Source organism: Marmota monax, unplaced genomic scaffold (genome assembly GCF_021218885.2).
Source record: "Marmota monax isolate L192 unplaced genomic scaffold, Marmota_monax_Labrador192_F-V1.1 WCK01_AAM20220418_F8-fsc00113, whole genome shotgun sequence".
NCBI classification, from domain to species: Eukaryota; Metazoa; Chordata; class Mammalia; order Rodentia; family Sciuridae; genus Marmota; species Marmota monax.
This window is the reverse complement of record NW_026694479.1, coordinates 1,822,817-1,849,639: the sequence shown is the minus strand read 5'-3', so window position 1 is coordinate 1,849,639 and position 26,823 is coordinate 1,822,817. Positions and strand designations below refer to the sequence as shown.

The 26,823-nt window shown below is 36.0% G+C and overlaps 1 protein-coding gene across 3 annotated transcripts in view; it reads left to right on the top strand.

Moving 5' to 3' along the window:
• The window catches only part of Wwc2 (WW and C2 domain containing 2), a 213,503-nt gene that overhangs the window by 166,707 nt on the left and 19,973 nt on the right, over nucleotides 1–26,823 (top strand). For all 3 annotated transcript variants that reach the window (XM_046419052.2, XM_058571191.1, XM_058571192.1), the window contains 5 exons: nucleotides 5,880–5,998; nucleotides 10,314–10,512; nucleotides 11,774–11,938; nucleotides 13,067–13,159; nucleotides 16,460–16,702. In XM_046419052.2, coding sequence (XP_046275008.1) covers nucleotides 5,880–5,998; nucleotides 10,314–10,512; nucleotides 11,774–11,938; nucleotides 13,067–13,159; nucleotides 16,460–16,702 — 819 coding nt within the window. The remainder of the gene's footprint in view (nucleotides 1–5,879; nucleotides 5,999–10,313; nucleotides 10,513–11,773; nucleotides 11,939–13,066; nucleotides 13,160–16,459; nucleotides 16,703–26,823) is intronic.

The window sequence follows — 26,823 nt, the reverse complement described above, 5'->3', positions numbered from 1 at the left end:
CAGTTTTCCCCTATTCAGTATGGTGTTGGCTATGGGTTTGTCATGTATAGCCCTTATTATATTGAGGTATTATCCTTTTATACCTAATTTATTTGAGACTTTTTCATGAAGGGATGCTGAATTTTATCAAAGACTTTCCCTGCATTTATTAAGATAATCATGCGATTTTTATCCTTCATTCTATTTATATACTGTATTGTTTTATTTGGGTATGTTGAACAATCCTTGCATCCCTGGAATGAAACCAACTTGATTAGAGTGTATGATGAATTTTATTTACTCATATTTCATTGAGGATTTTGCATCTGTGTTCATCAAGAGTATTGGTGTATAAGTTTCTTTTGTGTATGTGTATTTGTCAGTTATGGTAACATGGTAAGAGTGTATTGTTCAGTACTATCTTTATACAATGAGTTTGGAAGAGTTCCTTCCCGCCGCCTCCTCCTCCTCCTCCTCCTCCTCCTCTTTTTTTTTTTTCCTTTTTTATCTTTTTGTATTGGGGATTGAACTCAGGGGCACTCAATCACTGAGCCATATCCCCAGCCCTATTTTTTGTATTTTATTTAGAGACAGGGTCTCGCTGAGTTGCTAAGCACCTTGCCTTTGCTGAGGCTGGCTTTGAACTCATGATCCTCCTGACTCAGCCTTCCAAGCCCCTGAGATTATAGTTGTGCACCACCGCTCCCAGCTCTTCCTATTTTATCCACCAGTTTGAGTAACATTGGTATTAGTTCTTTTTTAAAAAAAATTGATAAAATTCAGCAATTGATGCATCGTGTCTTGGCTTTTCTTGGTTGGGGGATACTTCATTACTGCTTCGATTGTCTACTTAGATTTTTTATGTCCTCTTGATTCAATTTTGTAGGTCATAGGAATCTAGAAATTTGTCCATTTCTTCTAGATTTTTGCAGTTATCTGTTGTAATGACTCCTCTTTTAGTTCTAATTTTATTTATTTCGGTCTTCTCTTTCTTTTGGTTAATTTAGCTACAGGCTTGTCAATTTTTTTTTTTTTCAAAGAACCAACTCTTTGCTCCATTGATTTCTATTAATTTCTTTCTATTCTGATTTTGTATTTTTTTCCTTCTACTAATTTGGGGCTTTTTCTTCCCCTTCAGACCTTTATTATTTATTTGAGATCTCTATTTTTTTTATTGAAGGCACTCATTGCTATAAAACTTTCTACTTTGTACTATTTTTGGTGTATTCCAGAGTTCTTTGCTCTGTTGTGTTTCCATATGATTCAAGAAATTTTTAAATTTCCCGTCTGATTTCTTCAGTGACTCACTGTTCATTCAAGAGTGTACTGTTCAATTTCCATGTGTTTGTATAATTTCTAGTTTCTTTGCTGTTCATTTATGGTGTCATTCCATTGTGATCAGATAAGATGCAAGAAATTTTTTTTTTAACTTAGTAAGGCTTGCTTTGTGGCCTAATGTATTGTGTATTTTGAGATAGTTTCATGTGCTGATAAAAAGGATGTATACTGTCAAATTATTCATTTTCTTAGAGAACTCTTCTTCTTCTTCTTCTTTTTTTTTTTTCCTATTATACATTTGTCTCTCCCATATCCCACGCAGGCAGTGGAAGCTGGATTCCCCTGTGTGGAGTGGACTGGCTGAGAAATACGGTGAAAAATCACATGACACAGAAAATAGTTTTAAAGAACAGGGGCCGGATGGCTCTTCAATCTTAAGGGTCCAGCTTCTACCCTGGAAAGAGAGCTTGAGAGCCCTCTTTATTTGTATGGGGGAACTTCAAAGGCTTTCTACAGAATGTTCTTCACCAATTAATGTAGGAGGTAGGCTGTCCAGTTCCCACTGGGTCACGCCCAATTCTGAAGCTTCAAGATCAGTTTTCCTAGCCAACTGAAAACAGAGGTGATGTGTATTGTGCAATTCGTTGAGTGGGAGGAGCCACAAAAATAGCTTGCAATGCCAAACCAAAATCTCCTTGGCTCCAAGGCCCTGTGAAGATGCTCAGATAGTTCAGGGGTGGCTCCCCACACATTGGTTTACTATTTTGCTAATTTCTGCTCTTATCTTTATTATTTCTTTGCTTCTACTTTCTTTGAGTTTAACTTGATATTCTTTTTCTACATCTTGAAATGGATGCTTACATAATTGTTTTATAATCTTCTTTTCCAATATATGCTTTGAGGGCTAAATAATTCTCTTTGAGTACACCTTTGGCTGCTTTTCACAAATATGATGCAACATCATGAAATAATCTTTGAATTAAAAACATTTTATTATTTCCATTGTGATTTTTTAAGTCCATAATATTTTTAGTACGTTTACTTAATTATCAAACACAGTTCTCTGTTGTAGATTTCTAGTTTTAGTTCACTGTTTTCAGAGAATACATATTATCCAATCATGTATTGAGACTTGCTTTATGACTTAGAATGTGGTAGGTTTTTGGTAAATCTTCCATAACTTTTGAAAAGAATGTATATTCTGTTAGTCAGGTTTGCAATTTTGTTTCTAAAATTTTCTGCATCTCCAACTTTTTCAGTTTGCTAGTGTTATCAATTATTGAAAGGTAATTTAAAATATAACTAATTATGACTGCAACATAAGTTTGTTTCTTTTTTTTAGTTCTGGTAGTACTTGCTTTTTGAATCTGTTTTAGGTGAATATAAATTCAGCATTGTATCTTTCTGTTCAACATAACTTTATTGTTATGAAGTACCTCTCTTTATCTCTAGTAATGCCTCTCGTTTTAAAATATATTTTGTCTGGTATTGGTAAAGCTATATAAGCCTTTTTTACTATTAATAGTTTCTTCATGGTTTAGATTTTTTTCCATTCTTTTTACTTTCTGACTCCACAAGTTCTTAAAGTGTACCACTTTTAAATAATATATATATAGTATACAATATAATCTTAAAAGATACTATATAATCTTAAAATCTTCATCTTTTAATTGAAATACTTAGTTCATTAACATTTAATTCTATTGATATACTTGGGTTTGGACCTATCATCTTACTGTTTATTTTCTTTTAGTCACATCTTTGTTACATTTTTTTCTCATTTTGGATTAATTACATTTTTTAAAATTCCCTTTTCTTCTATAAATTATCAGTAACGTTTGCACCCTCTCCCTTGCCCCACTACCCCACAGGGGATGCATTCTAAGACTCCCCAGTGAGTGCCTGAAATTGCAAGTATTACTAAGCCTGTTATGTTTTGAACATGAAGTGTCCCTCAAAACCTCCTCTGTTAATGCAGGAATATTCAGAAGTAAAATGTTTGTATCATGAGAATTATAACCTAATCAATCCACCCTAGTTTGAGTGGGCTAACTGGGTAGTAACTGTAGGTAGGTGGGGCATGGCTAAAGGAAACAGGTCATTGATGGTATGCCCTGGAAGGATGCATCTTCCCTGCAACTTTTTCCCACCCTGCCCCTCTGCTTCCCAGTTTTTAATCTGAGTATCTTTTTTCCTCTGCATCCTTAGCCATGATGTTCCACCTCAGCTTGGGCATAAAACAATGGAACCAGCTGACTGTGCTCTAAACTCTGAAACCAGTTGCCAAAATAAAATTTTTCTCCTCTAAATTGTTCTTGCTCAATATTTTGGTCACAGCAACAAAAAGCTAACTAACACAGAGCCCCTACATATACTAAATTTCTTCTTATCCATACACAGATTTACTATCTTTTCCATCTTAACTAAACACATATAAGGTATTGTATAATTTTTGCAGTTAGCTTGGATTTCTTTTTTTCTTCAAAATTTCACAGGATGTTCATTCTTCTCATACATCTAAGCAACTGCATATCTTTTTCTTTTCTTCCCTTATTAAATAGTCAAGAACTTTCACCTTTTCACTTAAAAGAAGTATTTAAAGATTCTCTTTGACATGTACATATTGCCAGCATCATTACTCTTCTACTTCATGGCCATTATTAAATAAAACAAGGGTATTCTTGAATACAGGCACAGTGGTGCCATGACCATCAATCTGCTAACTGAGATGGCAAAGCAACTTTTGAGAAGGTAGCATAATACAACATTGAAACACTAGACAAGAAGATTCCCTTCCCAGGCAAGACAGGATGGAGACAGCTAAACATTTCATAATGCTACTCAGAATAGCATGCATTGTAAACCTTATAAGTTGTTTATTTCTGGATTTTCCATTTAATATTTTTGGACAGCAGTTGGCCATGGGTAACTGAAATCATGAAATGCAAAACCACAGATAAGGGGAGGAATGCTATAGTTTTTTATTTTCCTGTTGTTTCCCCGGTGAGTACAACATGTATCCTTAACTTACTGGAAACTACCTTCAATTAATACCTTTTCTTTTTCTCAGACATTTCAATGGTTTTAAAAGAATTTAATTCCATTTTCTCTTTTCTTCCTTCTGTATGATTATTCTTATGTGTTTTATTTACCTATAGTGCATATCCCTCTAGACATTATTATTATTATTGTTTTTTTTAATTGTCAATCTAAATATTCAGTTAGATTTCCTTAAATCTTTACCATTTCTGGTGTATTTTAATTTCTTTTTATATTAGTTCTATTTGGATCATTTTCCTCCTAAAGAATTCTTTTGATATTTAGTATGTCTCTTAGTACAGGTCTCTTGGTGTATATTTCAACTGCATTTGTGAAGGACAGTTTTTGGTCACATATTCAGAATTCTAGTTGGTTAGTTGTTTCTTTTAATATGTTACAGGTATCACTTTTTGTCATCTTGTTCCATTGATTCTATTGAGTTGCTAGAGAATAGTCCAACTTTTGATTCCTAAAAAGTAATGCATCCTGGTTTTTTTGGTTTTAAATATCTTCACTTTGATATGCTAATGTGGTTTTTCTTTTTGAAATTTATTTTATTATTTTATCGGGTTTTTTTTTTGAAATGATTTGTAAAAATGTAAATTCCTTCTCTAATTACCTGCAGTGTGTGAATTGGTCTGCCTCTTTTGTTTGTTGTTGCTTTTTTTTTTTTTTTTTTAGCTTTTGGTTGCTAGGGTTTTTTTTTTTTTTTTGATGGGAGGGGGTTGTTTGTGGTCACTGTTGTTGTTGCTCTGGGGATTGAACCCCATGGGCCACCATGCCTAGCTGGTCATTAGGTCTTGATGGAATTCTGGCCACTGTGTGTGAGGGTTTGTGGAGTCTGTGGCTGACATATTCTTTTAGGGAGGATTTAGTGTGCTTCTGGAAGGCAAATTACCATATGAGAATATCTGAATCATTTGGGGAACTTGAATTCCAGGTTTTTCCTCCCTAGGACTCTATGAGACAACTGAAATATCCGCTTGCTGTTTCAGCCTGCTAGCACTGATTCTCTGCCTTGCTTCTCAGCGTCTTGCTCTGTACATATGCAGCTCGCATATGGCACATGCTGTAACAGGAATAATAATATTGAGCCCACCACACATTTCATTTTCTCTGACCCCTGTGTGCTGACTGTCTTGGTAGTCCTGCGCTCAGTGGTAATCCTCCCATCCTCCTAACTCCACAGCCACAGTCTCAGCCAGTCAAGTCTGCCTATCCTACTTGTCTGCACCTAGAACTGTCAAACACTCTCAAGGGGAGAGAGTGGCAATGATGGTTGCGTCACCTTCTTGTATTTCTCTTTTCCCTGGGATCTTGGCCCTCTAATCCTGATAGCCTTTGGTACTCTTCATTGCTTTAAAACATCTGGGAGTTCTATTATTTTGTTGTTGTGGTTTGTTTTGAGGTTTTTTTTTCCCTTTCTTCATTTTATTCAGCTTTCATCTTTGTTCTCAGTGAGAGAGTTGAGTTTGATATAAGCTGCTTCTCCACAGCTGGAAGTATAAATCTGCATCTGATTAATTTTTAAATCATTTCTTGATGTATATGATATTAATTGCCATATGTTTTACATTCTCCAGGATGCAGTATCAGCCTTACTTGCAAGAACCTCAGCTGAACTATTGGCTGTGGAACAAGAATTAGCACAAGAAGAAGAAGAAACAGGGCCAGAAGAACAGAGGGGTCCAGAAGGAGATTGGTAAACAGTAGTCATTTCCTTTTGCAGTAGTAACTTGCTGGGAAGATGTTTAATTTCTCATAAGAAACTTCCAGTGAAACCTTTGTAAGTTTATATCTTCTGGAATTACAGAAAACAGTGTAGCTTCAGGAAGCTAAGGATAAAGAGTCTCTTCTTGGCCATTAGAGAGTTAAAGGAGGTAACAGAAAAATTGTGGGCAAAGTCAACACATTAGCCGGATTTTTAAATTCTTCAAATAATTTTGGCATTAATTTCTAAGTTTTCTTTTTTTTTTTGGTGGGGGTTGGGGTTAGGCTGCAGTACCAGGGTTGCTCTACAACTGAGCTACATCCCCAGCCCTTTTTATTTTTTATTTTGAGATAGGGCCTCCCTAAGTTGGCTTAGGACCTCACTAAGTTTCTGGGATCTTGAACTTGACATCTTCCTGACTGAGCTTCCTGAACTGGGATTATAGGCATGTGTCACCATGCCCAGCTAAGCTGCTTTTTTTTTTTTTTTTTTTTTGTCTAGAAACTATCCATTTTGAAAGATATTTTAGGTTATTGTAGAGCCAGATAAATTGAAAACCGATCCACCTTTTCTTTAAACTACTAGGAGTGCCATTTAGGCTGTGGTAAAACAAAGCAGGGAGTTAGCAAAAAAACTTCTGAGTAACTATTTCTCTGTTATCATGTTTATCTTCTTTTTCTATTTCCTTCTTTGTTTCTGCACCTCATCCTTTAGAAAGGGATGTCCAGATTCATATATCTGTTTATCTGCAAATAGCTACCTTTCTTGTTTGTATTGTTTAAAAACAAATTTTAGTGAATGCTTCAGTATGTGTATATACTATATACATGTTTATTTGGATTAATTTTTATATAGTTGCTTATACTGTTATATTTGAACTACTGTTATCTCATATATATATGCTTATACATACATATATATGTATTTGTGTGAATGTATGTATATACATATATATTAAACTTTTTAGAAACTTACAGGAGCCTGACCCCACAATATGTAGATTGGAACCAACTTTTTCTTCTATCAGACGCAGAGTCTCTGATTTGATATCAAGCTCCTTGATCCATTTTGAATTAACTTTTGTGCATGGCAAGAGAAAGGGATTCAGTTTCATTTTGTTGCATATGGATTTCCAATTTTCCCAGCACCATTTGTTGAAGATGCTATCCTTCCTCCATTGCATGCTTTTAGCACCTTTATCAAATATAAGATAATTGTAATTTTGTGGATTGGTCTCTGTGTCCTCTATTCTGTACCATTGGTCCACCCGCCTGTTTTGGTACTAGTACCATGCTGTTTTTGTTACTATTGCTCTGTAGTATAGTTTGAAGTCTGGTATCGCTATACCGCCTGATTCACACTTACTGTTTAGAATTGTTTTTGCTATTCTGGGTCTTTTATTTTTCCATATGAATTTCATGATTGCTTTCTCTATTTCTACAAGAAATGCCGTTGGGATTTTGATTGGCATTGCATTAAACCTATAGAGAACTTTTGGTAACATCGCCATTTTGATGATGTTAGTTCTGCCTATCCATGAACAGAGTATATTTTTCCATCTTCTAAGATCTTCTTCTATTTCTCTCTTTAGGGTTCTGTAGTTTTCATTGTATAAGTCTTTCACCTCTTTTGTTAGGTTGATTCCTTAATAGGACACCCATAGCACAAGAGTTAATAACAAGAATCAACAAATGGGATTTACTCAAACTAAAAAGTTTTTTCTCAGCAAGAGAAACAATAAGAGAGGTAAATAGGGAGCCTACATACTGGGAACAAATTTTTACTCCTCACACTTCAGATAGAGCCCTAATATCCAGAGTATACAAAGAACTCAAAAAATTAGACAGTAAGATAACAAATAACCCAATCAACAAATGGGCCAAGGACCTGAACAGACACTTCTCAGAGGAGGACATACAATCAATCAATAAGTACATGAAAAAATGCTCACCATCTCTAGCAGTCAGAGAAATGCAAATCAAAACCACCCTAAGATAGCATCTCACTCCAGTAAGATTGGCAGCCATTATGAAGTCAAAACAACAACAAGTGCTGGGGAGGATGTGGGGAAAAGGGTACACTTGTACATTGCTGGTGGGACTGCAAATTGGTGCAGCCAATTTGGAAAGCAGTATGGAGATTCCTGGGAAAGCTGGAATGGAACCACCATTTGACCCAGCTATTCCTCTTCTTGGACTATTCCCTAAAGACTTTAAAAGAGCGTACTATAGGGATACTGCTACATCGATGTTCATAGCAGCACAATTCACAATAGCTAGACTGCGGAACCAACCTAGATGCCCTTCAATAGATGAATAGATTTAAAAAAAAAATGTGGCATTTATACACTCAGCACTAAAAAATGACAAAATCATGGAATTTTTAGGGAAATGGATGGCATTAGAGCAGATTATGCTAAGTGAAGCTAGCCAATCCCTAAAAAACAAATGCCAAATGTCTTCTTTGATATAAGGAGAACAACTAAGAACAGAGCAGGAAGGAAGAGCATGAGAAGAAGATTAACATTAAACAGGTACGAGAGGTGGGAGGGAAAGGGAGAGAGAAGGGAAATTGCATGGAAATGGAAGGAGACCCTCATTGTTATACAAAATTACATATAAGAGGAAGTGAGGGGAAAGGGAAAAAAAATAAGGGGGAGAAATGAATTACAATAGATGGGGTAGAGAGAAGATGGGAGGGTAGGGGAGGGGAGGGGGGATACTAGAGGATAGGAAAGGCAACAGAATACAACAGACACTAGTATGGTAATATGTAAAACAGTGGATGTGTAACCGATGTGATTCTGTAATCTGTATACGGGGTAAAAATGGGAGTTCATCACCCACTTGAATCAAATGTATGAAATATGATATGTCAAGAGCATTGTAATGTTTTGAACAACCAATAATAAAAATTTAAAAAAGATTAACCATCAAAAAAAAAAAGAAGAAAAGAAACTTACAGGATAAGTTTTAAATAATAGTCATAGACCACTTGTAAGGAAGGGTTTTGACAGTGATATAAAAAGGTAGAGATACTTTGTGCTTACCAAAATTCCTTAATAGTGAATAAAAATCAAAGCCCTGCAGGACAAATAAATATGAGAGTGAGGGGCTGGGGATGTGGCTCAAGCGGTAGCGCCCTCGCCTGGCATGCGTGCGGCCCGGGTTCGATCCTCAGCACCACATACAAACAAAGAGGTTGTGTCCGCCGAAAACTAAAAAATAAATATTAAAAAAAAAATTCTCTCTCTCTCTTTAAAAAAAAAATATGAGAGTGAGCATAAGGTTTATTTTAGTATCTTTAAATACCAAGCTTTTCTCATGTTCACATCACACATATTTTTAAAAATTCACTTAGTATGTAAATAAAGGAATTTATAACTCATAGCCATCATTGCTGGTCCTCCCTTGTGTTCATTTCATGGCTACACCTTTAATAACTAGTTTGTGCCAATTTGTCAGCATGTCACCAGTTGCAGTTAAAGCTCAGTGTTTAAGAACATGACACTCAACAAAAGCATGATATGTTCTAAACCATCCCAATACTCCTCCTTTATATATTCTGTATAAACTGACTTCATGTTGTAGAGTACCCCTTGTAATGCCACCCAAGTCAGTGATATGGCTTTTGGTAAATGTGAGCACAAACGGCACTAAGAGGCTTCTGTTGATTTAATAGTAAATCTTCCTTAACATGGGGTTTTCTCTACTAGACTGTGAGCAGTCAGTAATGGATTTTTTTAAAAAATATTTTTTAATTTTAATGGACCTTTCTTTTATTTATTTGTATGTGGTGCTGAGAATCGAACCCAGTGCCTCACACGTGCTTGGAAAGCGCTCCACCACTGAGCTACAACCTCAGACCAGTAATGGATGTTTTTATTCTCTCTTAGCTGAAAGTATCCCATTTCCTCCTATGATTAATGGTATAATAATGAATAACTAATATCACATTGCTTCAGTTTGAATGTCAACATTTTAAAATTCTGGGATTACAATTTATATATGATTTTAGAATATTTCTACTTTAGTATCTGGAAGTTAGGTCAAATTTCATAAATTTAACTTTGTAGTACTACACTATGGAGATTTTGCAGTATATTGTTAAATAATGAGTGAGAATTTTATTTTTTATGGACTATTTAATTAAAAGTTCCAGCCAGACAATGGCTTGAATCATTTTGTTTAAGTCTGTTGTTCATTTCCCAAATAACAGGTTAACGTGCCTAAGTTGCACAATTTATACAGCATACCCACTTGACTTAAAGTATGTCTTGTCTTCATTTTGTTTCATTTCACCATAGGTTAACAATGCTAAGAGAGGCCTCTGATGAAATTGTGGCTGAAAAAGAAGCTGAGGTTAAATTGGCAAAGCACAATAGCTGTATGAAAGACTTAAGTTCATGCACTAATGTGCCGAAGATGGATGAAGGCGAGTGGAGGAAAGAAAATGAGGTTGCCAAAGACTGTAGACATCAGCCACCCGCTGGAGTACCCACCCTGGTGAATATTCAGCTGTGTTCTACTAAAACAGATGCCTCACAGGCACCATGTAGACACCGGAGATGCTTATTTATCTCTTCAGGTGTAATTCCATGTTAAGATTTTAATCCGAAAGCTGATCATGAAAGGCATATAAAAGATACATTGTAAATCTTTATAATTTTTAGATGGGCCAAAATATTAATTCTTCATTAAATTTGATATAAGAAGAGGAATAGTACTACTTTCAGTCTCTATAAAGTATTCTGTGAATATTTATTAGAAGTATTTTCTGAATTCCTTGGATAGCAGCAGGGTGACTACTTAATTGTGTCAAATTCAAAGTTTATTTCTATTTCAAACATGAAGCAAACATTTGAACTTCATTTAGTTAGATGGTGTTCTTATTGAAAGCTTTCTGTCTAGAAAGGTGACAGAAAACTAGGTTTACGCATAGATGCCAACCAAGTTAAGCAGGCAGCTTTGGTAGGTAAGTGAGAAATGTGTTGAGACCACTGTCCCCAAATGGGGAAGTCTTTTTTAAGGCTCAAGGATGCCTGCTGCACACTTCAAATATTGGTAATGGAGTTTAGAACATTTGAATTCCTTATTTCTGAGAAAATAGTATTGTACCCTGACCAAGGACTTCCTGTCACAAGGAAGCAAATTTTCATTAAGAGGCAGGTCTGTAATCAAGTTATTCCTGTAAGATAAAAGACATCTACCTGTGCCTACAAGTTTATATTTCGAGACAGTTCCATTTTAACTTAAATTTTATTTTTGTTACATTTCCAAATATCCAGTAAAAAAATCCAAATTTGGCTTCATAACAGTTATTATATTTATATATTTAATTGCATTTTCCATTTAAATCTATAACTTTGTGGCATATTTTCATTTTCTTGTATTTATTACTATTTTGAAAAATAATCAGAAATTAAATAATGTTTAATGATGATATATTTCAAAATAGAATTCTTCATACTATCTCTTTAAATAAAAACCATGAAGGTTTTAATTCTAACCTGTTAAAGGTGGCACTTCTATTCATGGCTAACCTTTTTGGACAGATCCTACCCATTGTGGTAGCTTCCTAAGAACCTGGAAGTTACCAGGTACCTACTTTCCCTTCAGAAGAACTGTGTTGTAATAGAAGCGTTCCTCTTAGGAGTGTCCCAAGTGCTACATGAATCTGTTTGGCGTTTGGTATTTCTTTTTTTCTTAGAAAAATGGAAAATAAATGATTAGTTGATTAGTTCCTAACAAATTACTTATCTTGTAGGTTGACAAAGAGACAAATACTGATGACGCAGTTAATGACAGTATGGCAGTTCGCCCCAAAGACCGCAGCAGTCTGAGCTCTCAACAGCATCCGTTTGTGAGGAGCAGCATGATAGTGCGCTCACAGACCTTTTCTCCAGGCGAGCGAAGCCAGTACATTTGCAGGGTAAGGTGACCATGTGTGTGATGAGACACCAGGGACTGTGGCTTGCCCTTCTACCAGTGAGTGCATTTCCCATTAATGACAAGAAACTGCACATTCTGACTACAAATACTAAAAGATTTTTTTAAATTAGTTTTCCCACAAATTTAAGGTCTCACTGGTTCTAATGTGATGCAAGTAAATGAATTTTAAAGATCTAGATGCTAAGAATTTTTTGACTTCCATCTGTGTTTAGAAACATAAGTGACTTTTAAGATATATATTTTATATATTTCCACTGTATAACATACTTGCTTCAGCCCATGTTAATCTTGCTGGACTGAAAACTGTGAATTGGATTTTAGAACAAAAAGCATCTCTGACTAATGCCTCTGGACACTGAATCAAATGTATAACTCTGTGAAGAAAATTTTGAGATTTCCATCAATTTACCAAATTGTACTTCTAGAAGTATTTATAATGTATATAAAGTAGATTTAATATTTTATAATGGGTTAGAAACACTTCTAAAATTCTAACTTTATTCATTCAAGTTAAAAAGAAATACTTTTATTAAGCACTTTCCTAGATAGTTGAGATTTATCCAGAAGCAAAAGAGACCTAGGCCATAAACAATAATTATACGTGTATAAGCTGAGAAGTGCCTTGTGGGGCAGGGGTAGGGGGTGGTGGTAGGGTGGGTAGCAGAGGATTGGTGCTATGGGAAGCAGGGTACAGAGTAGGCTTGATTGATAGGTTACATTCTGCAGAGACCTAAAGCAGGTAAGTGGGTTGGCATGAGCTACTTGGGCCAGGAGCATTCTAGAATATGTCTTAACTCTGACCTTGAGCTCTGTACTTCATAGAAATATTTCTTTAAAGAAATAAACATCACATGTTAGCTAAAAGGATTGCTTTATTTCAAAAGATGTATAATTATCTTAACGTATGACTTGACAGTTATTTAAATTATTTAAGAAAATTAAGCTAATAAAACCATGGAACAAGGAAGAATCTGGGGAAAGTTTTCTTAAAGAAATTTGCTAGTCATATTGTCACTACCTACTTTATTTAGTAAACTTCTCAGTTCTAATTTCCACTAACTCTGTTTGTTATATAGTGATTTTTTTTTTTTTAATCTTTTGTCACCAGTTAAATCGGAGTGACAGTGACAGTTCAACCTTGGCTAAAAAATCACTGTTTGTGAGAAACTCCAGTGAACGGTGCAGTTTGCGGGTCAAAAGGGTATGTATTCCTTCAGTCATGTCGCACTGCCCTAGACCAGTCCAGATTCATGAATTGCAAAGCATGAATCCCAAAACTATTGAGTGTCAGTGCTTCATGCTCCCAGGCTGTTGAATGAAGCCACAGTGATCACACAGAGATGCAGGTGTTATGTCAGTTAGAGAACCAGAGAAGATATGCTTGAAAGCATTCTTTCGTCACTGGTTTGGAACCTCTGGTAATTAAGGCTGGAAATTGGTTTGCAATATCTCCGGAGAAGGAGCTTGCTGGGCCCCCAAGTGCATCAATGGGTTGAGCAAATGTCCAGTGATGGCTGACAGGTCTGCATACCATCCCTTGAGCATTTGTGGGAGGAATATAAACCTGGGACCTCCTCTGAAGGAGCAGACATTTCTGCATAGGAGTAGCACACAGGTTTTTGGGGTGTTTCTATTTTTGTTTACTGTTTAATCACATGATTTTGAACTTGCTTAAACAGTTCTTTTTAGAAGTTTAAAATTCATCTGAGTGGGACTACTCAGGTTGTTTTCCTAGATGCCATAGATCTCTGGATGAGAATATTTAAGTCAATTAGAGGGTTGGACTATACAAGTGGATCAAAAATTCCTGTTTACTTTCTATTATAATTTCAGTTTACAATGTGCTATTTAGTAAGCACAGAGCATGGTGTGTGCTATCAGTGGTGAGTTTGCCATCTTTAGAGAAAATTCGCAGAATCACACATGGGACATTAGAAGTGTGCTGGAGAAGAGGGAATGAACTCCTCTGCACTAGAGTCTAAAAGAGGCTTCCTGGAGCAGGTCTGTGGCTTCAAGGCTTAAATAAAATTTCAAAGGAAATGGTAGAGATGGGGCATGTAAGGTGAGGGGTGATGGAAGAATGATGCATACGAGGTGCTCTCAGTAGATGACATGAAGTGACATAAAACATAGGGGTTGAGTTTTAGCTGAGTTCAGCCAGAGCCTCAGGGCTGTGGACCGGAATTAGGGGCTGGGGGACTTGCATGGTGAGTTAAGAGTCCTCATCGTTATCAGTGCCACTCTGGTTTCGTAGCACTATGTGCAAAGTACTAGATATGTGAATAAGTAACTTTTGATTCCCTTGGTTCAACTTTCTAGTTACTCAATGGAAAAAAGAACATGTTTCTTTTGTCTAAAAACTGATATGCCCACTTTTATTTAGCATTCAACATTTTTTAGGAAATTTTGAGGTGTAGATATTTTACACTACCAAATAATCTTGAAAGAAAATTTGTTTCATCTCATTTGCAGGTCACTTTGCTTTCTCAAACAGAATGTGTTTTTAGAGTATAGTAGCACACTTCAGAGAAATTTTTATCAAAAGTGTGTCTGAGTTGAGTTGAGCTCAAAAACAGTTAGATTGCTCATAAACTTAGTTAGTAGATCTGCTTGAACCAGACAGAGGTTAATCCTAAAACATGTGTAAGAGATGATTTTTACAGTGATTTTTAGGGAAGCAGATATGGTTTAAGAGAAATGAGTAGAGAATGGTGTTCTGACTTAGGAATTCCGCCATGAAAACTATGGAGAGGTGTAAGAGAGCAAAGCATCTGCAAACACCAGCAAAAGATTTACCCAACTGGAAAAGAAAAGTGACAAGCATATGAGTCATGAGGTCAGAGATTTAGTGGTATGTTAGAGCCTCTTCATATTAGCTCAGAGGAGCCAACTGTGCGTGTCTCTACATCACATGGACACCTTAAAAAGTTACTGTGGTAGTAGTTATACCACAGAGATCAGCAAGCCTACAAATCAATGTTTCCTTCTCCATGCAGAGAACCGAGTGTTAGTAAACATTTACCTGCACACCAGTACACACTGGAATCCTTAGATTCCATGTTCATGAGAACTAAGAAAGATTTCTGATTGTGAAAAACAAGTAATACAGTCAATGCAAATATGGATCTAGGTGATTCTTACCATGCCATTATTTTTTGGAGAGAGGAGAGGTTGAATAAAGGAAACATTTTTTTTTAATGTACTACAGAAGCCTAGCACCTCAGTATTTAGTGAACATTTAACATGTGTTGGACAGAGGAGAAAGAATAGGAGGAGACAACCAAAGTTACCCCAATGTGGACTAAGACCCTGAGATAAGAAGAGGTGCAGATGGGCCCTTTCCATTCCATCTGTTATGAGCACCACCATTGTTCCAGACCTTCAAACTAGAATACCCGTGTCAAGTTTGAAGCCCTCCTCTCTGGTATCATATAGCACCAATTCTTATTAGGAATATCTTGTGTTCCATTCCTGCTGCCAGCAATCTAGGCAAGAAATGCACTCCTTGTTCTTGTAATTTCTACTTATACCATCGTACATGGCCTAGTTTAAGTTTCTTTCTGCAAATGAGTCTGACCCAGCCCAGAATGATCTGTCCCTTGTTTGACTTTCTGTGGAACTTAAGATCTAATTCACAGCTTACTATTGCTTATTGCCACATACTGTTCTCCATTCAAAGTCCTCAGAGTCAGAGATTATGTCATCTCTTCCTAATGTCCTGCCTACCATCCTCCAGCTGAAATTTATTCATACACAGACAGTCATTATTCCTTAATAAATGGGTAAGGGGCTGGGGATATACCTCAGTTGGTAGAGTGCTTGCCTTGCATGCACAAGACCCTGGTTCAATCCCCAGCACCGTCAAAAAAATAAAAAAGTAAAAATAAATAAATGGGTAAGATTGGCCCTAGGAAAAACAATTGTGATTCAATGGGGAGAATGGATAGTGCATAATATGGAAAATAGAGAAAGAACCAGTCCCATGAACCACTTGCATTCTGAACCACACTCAGAGGTGATAGATAGATATCAAGGGAGTGAACTACAGAGATGGTTTTGCCTCCTGAAATGGAACAACTGTCTGTCTGTTCTAACATTTGTTTTTCCATTGGGGCAGGGTAAGCTTGGCCACACTATAACAACTTTGAAAATCTCTGTGGTTTAAAATAATAAAGGTTTACTTCTTTCTTAGCTACTAGTTCTTTGAAGATTGGCCGGAGGACCTGCCTGTGTTCTTACTGAAGACCCAAGCTAATGGAGCCTCTGTCTCTGGGTCTTTGTAATTCCTCTAGCAGGAGACAGAAAAATGCAGATTTCACACTGGCTTTAACAGACTTCTGCCTGGAAGTGGTACACATCTCTCCCACTCACTTTTCTTTGGCCAAAGCAAGTTGCTTGTTCAGTTATATTTTCACTTCCAAGGAGCAAGGAAGTAGGACAAGCAGAAAAATGACTACCCATATAATAGGGTGTTTTATTGTTGTGTTTTCTAACTCTCCAGACGGTTTGCCAGCCAGTCCTCAGAAGGACAGCCCAGGAATGCCCAGTACGCACATCTCTAGACCTAGAACTGGATCTTCAGGCCTCTCTTACCCGACAGAGTCGCCTCAATGATGAGCTACAGGCTCTGAGGGGCCTTCGGCAAAAGCTGGAAGAACTGAAAGCTCAGGGAGAGACTGATCTTCCACCAGGTGTGCTGGAGGATGAGCGATTCCAGAAGCTCCTGAAACAAGCTGAGAAGCAGGTACAAATCCAAGTGTCACTCATCCCACAAAGGGGCCAACACAGGTTCATTCTTGTTAAAGTCTGGGTAGGAGGCTCCCAACTTATACCTCCATTTGGCTCAGAGTCTTCAGATTCTTTTGCTATGAATGAAACATATCTTTCCCTACTGTTATAGGATGTTTTCTGTCCAGAATATTGCTAAAATAGTAGTATTGCCACCCCAAAAGCTGCAGATAAGAGGCCCCCTTCCTCTCCACGTATTTGCAGCTTGGGTAGTCACCTGATAGGAAGGGAGGATGACAACAGGGGAATTTCTTATCAACATTTTCTCTGTATCAACAGATGATAATGAATAGCTATTTAAGATTCATTAACCACATTGTTGTAATACATTGCTTAATTTTAATGCTTCTAATTTCCATTCTTTCCTATATTCAAAAGAAATTACATTTCACTTGCATTCTTCTTTGCCTTTCACCCTACAAAATCTATGCAAAATAAGGTAGAATCACTGATTAAAAAGTAGAATGTCTTAAAAGGATTGTTTTTGTCATTCTGCCACATAAATATTACTGAAATTTTTAAGGATTTGCATGATTATGATATTGATTTGTTTTCTCATTATTAGAATTTATTAGAATTTATATTTTGACAGAGCAGGGTGTATTCATTCACATCTATACATAATCTGCAAATAGAATTTTTCATGTAGCTAAAATATTAAGAATGCAAAAACATTATTTTCTTCTATCCCCTTTGGGTAGGAATCTGAAATACACTTCCTTGAATTAATAAAAAGTACTGTCCATGATATAATTTTTTCTTTTGGGCCCAAAGTCGTTTTTTAATCTCGTAGTTGTGGTACTATAGGAAATGTTTAAATTGTTTAGCTGATTAGTGCTACTAATTCTAAATGGAACTCAGAAACTTAATGAATGAATTTCAAGAATCAAACTGATACCAATAATTTTTAAAGAAAGTGTAAGCAACAAAATGTATTATCTACTTCTGTTCTACTCCACCTCATAGGGAGAAACCTTCATACATAATAAGACCTCAGGAAATGGTTTGTCCTGCCTAGAGTTGAATTGTAGGCCTTTTGTTTGACATGGCCATGAATATTATACAGGACAATTAGACACTGGTGACAAAGGAGACGTCCAGGGTCCACAAGAAAGATCTCTTTCTAGGGTCCAAGAGAGGTTTCATAGAGGAAGAAGCACCTAAACTGGGTTTGAGAGCAGATAGTAGAACTTCATCCCTTGAAGCCAGTGAGGCCCACCAGGCTGGGGATGTGCTAATAAAGCTCTAGCTAAATACCTGACAGGAGAGCAAGTGCCACAGTAGCTTTCACTTTACCAAATGGATGACTGAGTTAAAAGTTAAAGTGACCCACTCTCATGTTTGTACCTCAGTAATAATAGCCAGGATTTTACCCTCCCAGGTCTTTTAATTCAGCACCAGCAATAACTTCAAATTCTTGATTGACTCTGACCAACTTTGATATCACAGAGAAATCTCATAGTCTTTTGAACCTCTGGGGTCAAAGACATTCAAAATGGATTTGGAATTTTGCTACTACACATATAAACAGAACTTAGACTCTTTGGGAGTTTTGTTGCTTGTTTCTGATTTGTTATGATATGAAATTCTTGATCCTTAGATATCAGTCATTATAAAAACCTTGGGACTTACTTTTTCACTTAATAACATCATGCTAAGATTCTTCCACAAATTACTTGTTATTGCAGTTTATTTTTTTTTTGATTGCTAACTAATCTCCATTGTGTAGAGAAAAGCTCAATAAAGCAAAAGTTAGAGCTCTTTGAAAAAAAATAGATAAATCTCTGGCAAGATTGAGAAAGAGAAGATAAAAGCAAAGGATTTTTTTTTTAAAGAGAGAGAGAGAGAGAATTTTAATATTTATTTTTCAGTTTTCGGCGGACACAACATCTTTGTTTGTATGTGGTGCTGAGGATCGAACCCAGGCTGCATGCATGCCAGGCAAGCACACTACCGCTTGAGCCACATCCCCAGCCCAGCAAAGGATATTATAAAAATAAAGAGGAGGGCTGGGGATGTGACAGAGTGCTTGCCTAGCGTGTGTGAGGCACTGGATTCGATTCTTAGCACCGCATAAAAAACTAAACAAATAAAGGCATGTTGTCCCTCTACAACTATAAAAAATAAATTAAAAAAAGAAAAGAGGAACAGAACTATGAATCATTTGAGATTTAAAAGATAATGGAATGTAATCAACATATGTACCCATAGTTTAGACAAATATCTAGGAAAATGTACAAGAACTGATGAAAGAAGGCAGAAAAAGGTTAAAATCATGTAACTCAGAGAATTTGCAGCAGTGATTAATATCTATCCACAAAGAAAACATGAGGTCTACATTTCATAGACATGTCCCCGAAACTTTACAAAGAACAAATTATCTCAATTAAGTAATTTGTAATCCCATCTGTAATCCCAGCTACCTGGAAGGCTGAGGCAGGAGGATTGAAAGTTTAAGGCCAGCCTTGGCAACTTAGATTCTGTCTCAAAAATGGCTGGGAATGTAGCTCAGTGGTAGAGTACCACTGGGTTTAACCCCTAGTGCTGGGGCAGGGTGGCAGATATCTCAGTTTTAAAAGCTTGAAAAAGAGAGAACACACATTTCTGTGTGGCCAATATCCCTGATTCTAAAAGTAAACAAAGATATTATCAAAAAGGAAAACCAATAGCCAGTTTCATTTATGAATGTAGATATAAAAATCCTAACTAAAATATTAGTGAATATAATCCAACAGTATATTTTTTCAAAGTACATTTTGAGGGCTGGAGTTAGTGCTCAGTGGTAGAGTTCTTGCCTTGCACGTGTGAGGCACTAGGTTTGATCCTCAGCACCATATAAAAATAAATAAAGATATTAAAAATATATATATTTTAAAAAGTACATTTTGACCATGTTTGAACTGTAGGAAGATTTTTTTAATATTAGAAAACTCTATTAATATAATTGACTACTTAAATAGAATAAGGAAAAAAAAACTATTTGATAAACTCAATGGATGCAAGAAAATAATGATTAGAGTCAATACTCATATTTATTTATGTTTAAAAGTCTCAATATGTTAGGAGAAATTCCTTAACCTGATGAAAAATAACCTAAAGCAAATGTGATCCTGTATAGATGAACATTGAAACTGTTCCTTTAAGATGAGACAGACATTTAACACTGTTCAACATTGTGCTAGGAGTTCTAATCAGTGCTGTGAGGCAATCAAGAAAAGTAGAAGCAGAATGGAAAGAAGGAAATAAAGCTGTCATTATTGGCAGATAATGTGGTGCCTACACTAAAAAAATCTATGTCATTTCAAATAATAAGACTTTAGCAAGATGGATAAATAATAGAATGATACATAAAACTACTGTATTTTTTTCTGTATGCTAACCAGAAACAGAGAATTTACTTATTAATATTTACAGTAGTATCAAAGAGTATCCAAGGATCAAATAATGAATTTGATGTGAAGTATAGGGAAAATTACAAAACTTTATAAGGAGAAATGTAAAAACACCTAATTTTATGAAATGTACTAAATTCATATAGAGCAGGGGTCAGCATACTAAATACTCTGGGCTTTTGGATCCACACAGTCTCAATCTCCGCTACTCAACCCAGCCATTGTATCCCAAAAGCAACTGTAAAGATATAAATAAATAGTTTAGGCTTTGTGCAAATAAAACTTTATTTAAAAAAAAAAACAGATGAAAGTTCATAATTTACCAATCCCTGATATAGAGAAAGAATTAATATTATGGAGATGGGCAGTTTTCCCTAAAACTCCACCATACAATCCAATTCCAAGAAAAATGTCAATATGATTTTTCGTGGATATTCATACAATTAGTAGAAAAATAAAAGACAAAGAATAGTGTAGATAATTCTGGAGAAAAAAAAGCAAGGAGGAAGACTTGCCCTATAAGAAACCAGGACTTTTTTAAACTGCTAAAGTGGTTATATGGTATAGAATTAGTAGGAATCAAGAGAATAATCAAGGTGTGAAAAACTGAGCCCAGAAACAGAAGCACCTATTTGCAGCATTGTTGTCTAATGTGGGTGATGCAAGAGGCCATGGGCAAAGGAGGAGCCATTAAATAAAGAAAGCTGGAATGAGCTGGAGTTCAGCTAAGTGGTGGGCCTCTTACCTGGAATGCATGAGGCCTTAGGTTCAATCCCTAGCACCAAAAAAAAAAAAAAGAGAGAGAAGAAAAGGAAGAAGTTGATAATGATTGTTCATATGGAAAACAGTAGTATTGAATCCCTGCCTAATATACAAAAACAATCTCCAGGTAGATTGTGGACTTTCATAGTATAAAATGCAGAATCTTTCTTTCCAAATTTTTATTTTTCTGTCCATAGTGCTCATTCTGTGTCCTACCTAGTTGGAGGTAAGATAGATTGGGGCAAAATTATTAAGAGCCCTGAATCCCTTGTAATGGGGAGTCACTGAGTCACATTTTCTAGAGATGTGCTCTTTGGAGGGGTAGTGTGTCAGTGATGTGCATGATAGATGACCAAAGTGGAAGGCTCCTTCCAAGTCCTTGGGGTTACACGTTTTCCCATGAAATCAAGTTAGAGGGGCTTCAGCAGACTCAAGCAGTATGTCGAATACTGGTTGAAATATAAGATTAAGACATTTTTTCAAAAGTCAAAGTATCATAAATTCACTATTTTCCTGTGTTTTTAAGTTGCATTTTATTGTAGGATTCTGCTAGGATTTTTGCTGTTGTTGATGTGGGACTCAAGAATTAGGATTTATTACTGTGATTTTTGTTTTTCTTCTACACTAAAGAAACTCTTAGATTTGCCCTTGGTACAAATATATGGGAAGTAAAAGGAATATAAAACTCAGCAAATTTAAAAAAAAAAAAAAAAAAAAAAAAAAACCTCTTGATGCAAGCCCTCCTGTGGGCTGCTGGTGTCAGTTTCCAGGGTAATGACAAGGCCTCCTCTGCATTTTTACAGCGCTTTGTAGTAGATGTGCCATCCAACCCTGGCAGAAAACTTGGATTGGGGCTGGGGTGGTAGCTCAGTGGCACAACGCTTGCCTAGAAAACTTCTTGGATTCACTAAAGCTGCTAATCTTATTTATTAGCCATGATTTTATTCCATTTTCATTTAGTTTGCCCCCTGCCCACCTCTAGACTAAAGAATTTCACCTTGACTTACTGGTGAATAGCTAAATACAACATATAGAACAATGAGAAGCTGACTGGTGGCCCCAGAATACCTCAATCACCTAGGTAAGACCATAATGTGGGCACCCTTGATCCAGCCTATGGCTCCGGAACAAATTCCAGGAGTATTAGGTAAATCAGCTAGTCTTTCATAGGACTTTGTATAAGATTCACTTCTGTACTTGAACCTTGACTCTTTTAACAGACTTCTGAAATAAGGATTTTATGCTGCTGTTACCAACATTTCACAGGATGCTAATAGTAGTAATCTGGAAAAATAATGGTAATGTTAGGACGAAAGTGGCCAATTCACTCTTCCAAAGTGCCAGGATTCCAGAGGCCCCAAGTTTGTTTTATTCATGCTCACCTTTCCACCTGTCAAGAACTATGGATATTCAAGGACCAAGATCTCCTTTTGCTGTTCTTAACCCATTTTGTCTTGTCATCCCAGAGGAGGAACACCCATAAAAACATATAGTATATAATATATAATTATAAGAATAAAATTATAATAATGTTAATATTATAATATTGATAAGCTATAGATGATGATTTCTAACCTGTTCTAATGCACCTGTATCAATTTTGTAGAAATAATTACAGAATTGAAAACTTGGAATTTAGTGGATTAATGATAGAAACACTAACAACCATATCAGACAGACTTCCCAAACATAATAGGAAGTTGAACTATCCTTCAGAAGTGACCTCCTTGAAAACTGTCATCTCTGTCATTTGATACAACCTTTTGTGAGACATTGGTGGTGTTTTCCCCTTTCATCTCTTGAATGTCTACAGTGCAAGTTACTGTATCATAAATGGTTCTAAAATAGCTGATTGGTGCTGTCACCCCTGGTTCCTGCCTCAGAATCAGTTTCTCCATCAAGGTGGTGCCATGGTTATATAGGAGTTTGGTTCTTTAAAATCTCACAACCTAGCACACTTCTGTTCAAAGCCAATTTAGTTGGCTTTGCCAGTAAAATTATCTTAATGTCACACTGCATGTGTTTTGCTCACATAACCAATCACTCACATGGCTTTGCTCACTAATATAAGGAAAAAACTGGTTGCTAGAGCTCAGAACTGCCCAGAAATATTTTGAAGATCACAGGTCTTTTCAGTTTTGTTTAAGAACTATGGATATTCAAGGACCAAGATCTCCTTTTGTCTTGGCCAGTTCAGGATATAAAGAGTTCCCATCTCAGTTTCAGAAACTGTCATAGGAGTAACATTTTAGATTTTGCTTTTGTAAACACTAATTTTTTTTATTATAAAAGTTTTATAATGTGATTGATAGCTAATGAAAATTCTTTTTTTAGCTTTATTAATTTTATTTTTTTAAATACATAACAGCGGAATGCATTACAATTTTTATTACACATATAGAGTAATTTTTCATATCTTTGTATATAGAGTATATTCATACCAATTCATACCTTTATACATGTACTTTGTGGTTTTTTTGCATTACAATTCTTATTACACAAATATACCACAATTTTTCATATCTCTGTTTATATATAAAGTATGTTGACACCCAATTCAATTCTTCATACATGTACTTTGGATAATGATGTCCATCACATTCCACCGCCCTTGATAATCCCCTGCTCCCTCCCTTTCCCTTCCACCTCTCTTCCCTATCTGGAATTCATCTAATCCTCCCATGCTCCCCCCCCCCCAACCCCACTATGAGTCAGCCTCCTTATATCAGAGAAAACATTCGGCATTTGTTTTTTTGGCATTAGCTAACTTCACTTAGCATTATCTTCTCCAACACCATCCATTTACCTACAAATGCCATGATTTTATTCTCTTTTAATGCTGAGTAAAATTCCATTGTGTATATATGTCACATGTTTTTTTATCCATTCATCCACTGAAGGGCATCTAGGTTGGCTCCACAGTTTAGCTCTTGTGAATGTGCTGCTATAAACATTGATGTGGCTGTGTCCCTGTAGTATGCTATTTTTAAGCCTTTTGAGAATAGACCAAGGAGAGGGATAGCTGGGTCAAATTGTGGTTCCATTCCCAGATTTCCCATACTGCTTTCCATATTGGCTGCACCAATTTGCAGTCCCACCAGCAGTGTATGAGTGTACCTTTTTCCCCACATCCTCTCCAACACTTATTGTTGTCTTCATAATAGCTGCCATTCTGACTGGAATGAGATGATATTTTAGAGTAGTTTTGATTTGTATTTCTCTGGTTGCTAGAGATGATGAGCATTTTTTCATATATTTGTTGATTGATTGATTGTATATCCTCTTCTGAGAAGTGTCGGTCAGGTCCTTGGCCCATTTGTTGACTAAGTTATTGTTTTTTTGGTGCTTAGTTTTTTGAGTTCTTTATATACCCTAGAGATGCTCTATCTGTTGTGTGAGGGGTAAAACTTTGCTCCCAGGATGTGGACTTTCTGTTCACCTTACAGATTGTTTCTTTTGCTGAGAAGAAATTTTTAGTTTGATTCCACCCCCTTTATTGATTCTTGGTTTTAATTCTTAGCACAAGAATTATAGGAGTCTTATTAAGGAAGCTGGGGCCTAATCCCACATGATGAAGATTAGGGCCTACTTGTTCTTCTATTAGATGCATAGTCTGTGGTATAATTCCTAGGTCCTTGATCCATTTTGAGCTAAGTTTTGTACATGGTGAGAGATAGGGTTTTAATTTCATTTTGTTGTATATGGATTTCCAGTTTGCCCAGCTATCATTGAAGATGCTATCATTTCTCCAGTGCACGTTTTTGGCACCTTTGTCTAATATAAGATAATTGTAATTTTGTGGGTTAGTTCCTGTGTCCTCTATTCTGTATCATTGGTCTACCACCCTTTTTTGGTGCCAGTACCATGCTGTTTTTGTTTCTATTGCTCTGTAATACAGTTTAAGGTCTGGTATAGCGATACCACCTGCTTCATTCTTCCTGCTTAGGATTCCTTTAGCTGGGTCTCTTATTTTTCCAGATGAATTCCATGATGGCTTTTTCTATTTCTATGAAGAATGCCATTGGGATTTTGATTGGAATTGCATTCAATCTGGATAGTGCTTTTGGTAGTATGGTCATTTTGATAATATTAATTCTGCCTATCTAAGAGCAAGGTAGATCTTTCCATCTTCTAAGGTCTTCTTTGATTTCTCTCTTTAGGGTTCTGTAGTTTCATTGTATAGATCTTTCACCTCTTTTGTTAGTTCCCAAATATATATTTTTTTTGAGGATATTGTGGATGGAGTAGTTTTCCTCATTTCCTTCTCAGTGGATTTGTCACTGATATGCAGAAATGCCTTTGACTTATGGGTGTGGTTTTATATCCTGCTACTTTGCTGAATTCATTTACTAGTTCTAGAAGTTTTCTGGTGGAGTTTTTTGGGTCTTCTAGGTATAGAATCATATCATCAGCAAATAGAGCTAATTTAAGTTCTTCTTTTTCTATATATATTCCTTTAATTTCTTTCGTCTAATTGCTCTGGCCAGTGTTTCAAGAACTATGTTGAATAGAAGTGGTGAAAGAGGGCATTCCTGTCTTGTTCCAGATTTTAGAGGGAATGCCTTCAGTTTTTCTCCATTTAGAATGCTGTTGGCCTGAGGCTTAGCATAGATAGCCTTTACAATGTTGAGATATGTTCCTGTTATACCTAGTTTTTCTAGTGTTTTGAATATTAAGGGGTGCTGTATTTTGTCAAATGCTTTTTCTGTGTCTATCGAGATGATCATATGATTCCTATCTTTAAGTCTATTGATGTGATGAATTACATTTATTGATTTCCGTATGTTGAACCAACCTTGCATCCCTGGGATGAATCCCACTTGATCATGCACAATCTTTGTGATATGTGTTTGTATTTGATTCACCAGAATTTTATTGAGAATTTTTGTATCTATGTTCATTAGAGATATTGACCTGAAGTTTTCTTTCTTTAAAGTATCTTTGTCTGGTTTTGGAATCAGGGTATATTGGCCTCATAGAATGAGTTTGGAAGTACTCCCTCTTTTTCTATTTCCTGAAATAAATTGAAGAGTATTGGTAATAGTTCTTCTTTAAAGGTCTTGTAGAACTCGGCTGTATATCCATCTGGTCCTGGACTTTTCTTGGTTGGTAATCTTTTGATGGCTTCTTCTGTTTCCTCACTTGATATTGGTCTGTTTAAGTTGTGTATATCTTCCTGACTCAATCTGGGCAGGTCATATGACTTAAGAAATTTGTCGATGCCTTCAATGTCTTCTATTTTATTAGAGTGTAAGATTTCAAAATAATTTCTAATTGTCTTCTGTGTTTCTGTAGTGTCTCTTGTGATATTGCCTTTTTCATCATGTATGCTGGTAATTTGAGTTCTCTCTCTCTTTCTCTTCATTAGCATGGCTAAGGGTCTGTCAATTTTATTTATTTTTTCAAAGAACCAACTTTTAGTTTTGTCAGTTTTTTCAATTGTTTCTTTTGTCTCGATTTCATTGATTTCAGATCTAATTTTAATTATTTCTTGCCTTCTACTGCTTTTACTGCTGATTTGTTCTTCTTTTTCTAGAGCTTTGAGATGTAGTGTGAGGTCATTTATTTGTTGACTTTTTCTTCTTTTAAGGAATGAACTCCAAGCAATGAATTTTCCTGTAAGTACTGCTTTCATAGTGTCCCAGAGATATCAATATGTTGTGTCTGTGTTCTCATTTATCTTTAAGAATTTTTTATTCTCCTCCTTGATGTCTTCTGTAACCCATTGTTCATTCAGTAGCATATTGTTCAGTCTCCACGTGATGCAGAAATTTGTAGTTTTTATTTTGTCGTTGATTTCCAATTTCATTCCATTATGATCTGATAAAATGCATGGTATTATCTCTACTTTTTTGTATTTGCTAAGAGTTTCTTTGTGACATAGTGTATGGTCTGTTTTCGAGAAGGATCCATGTGCTGCTGA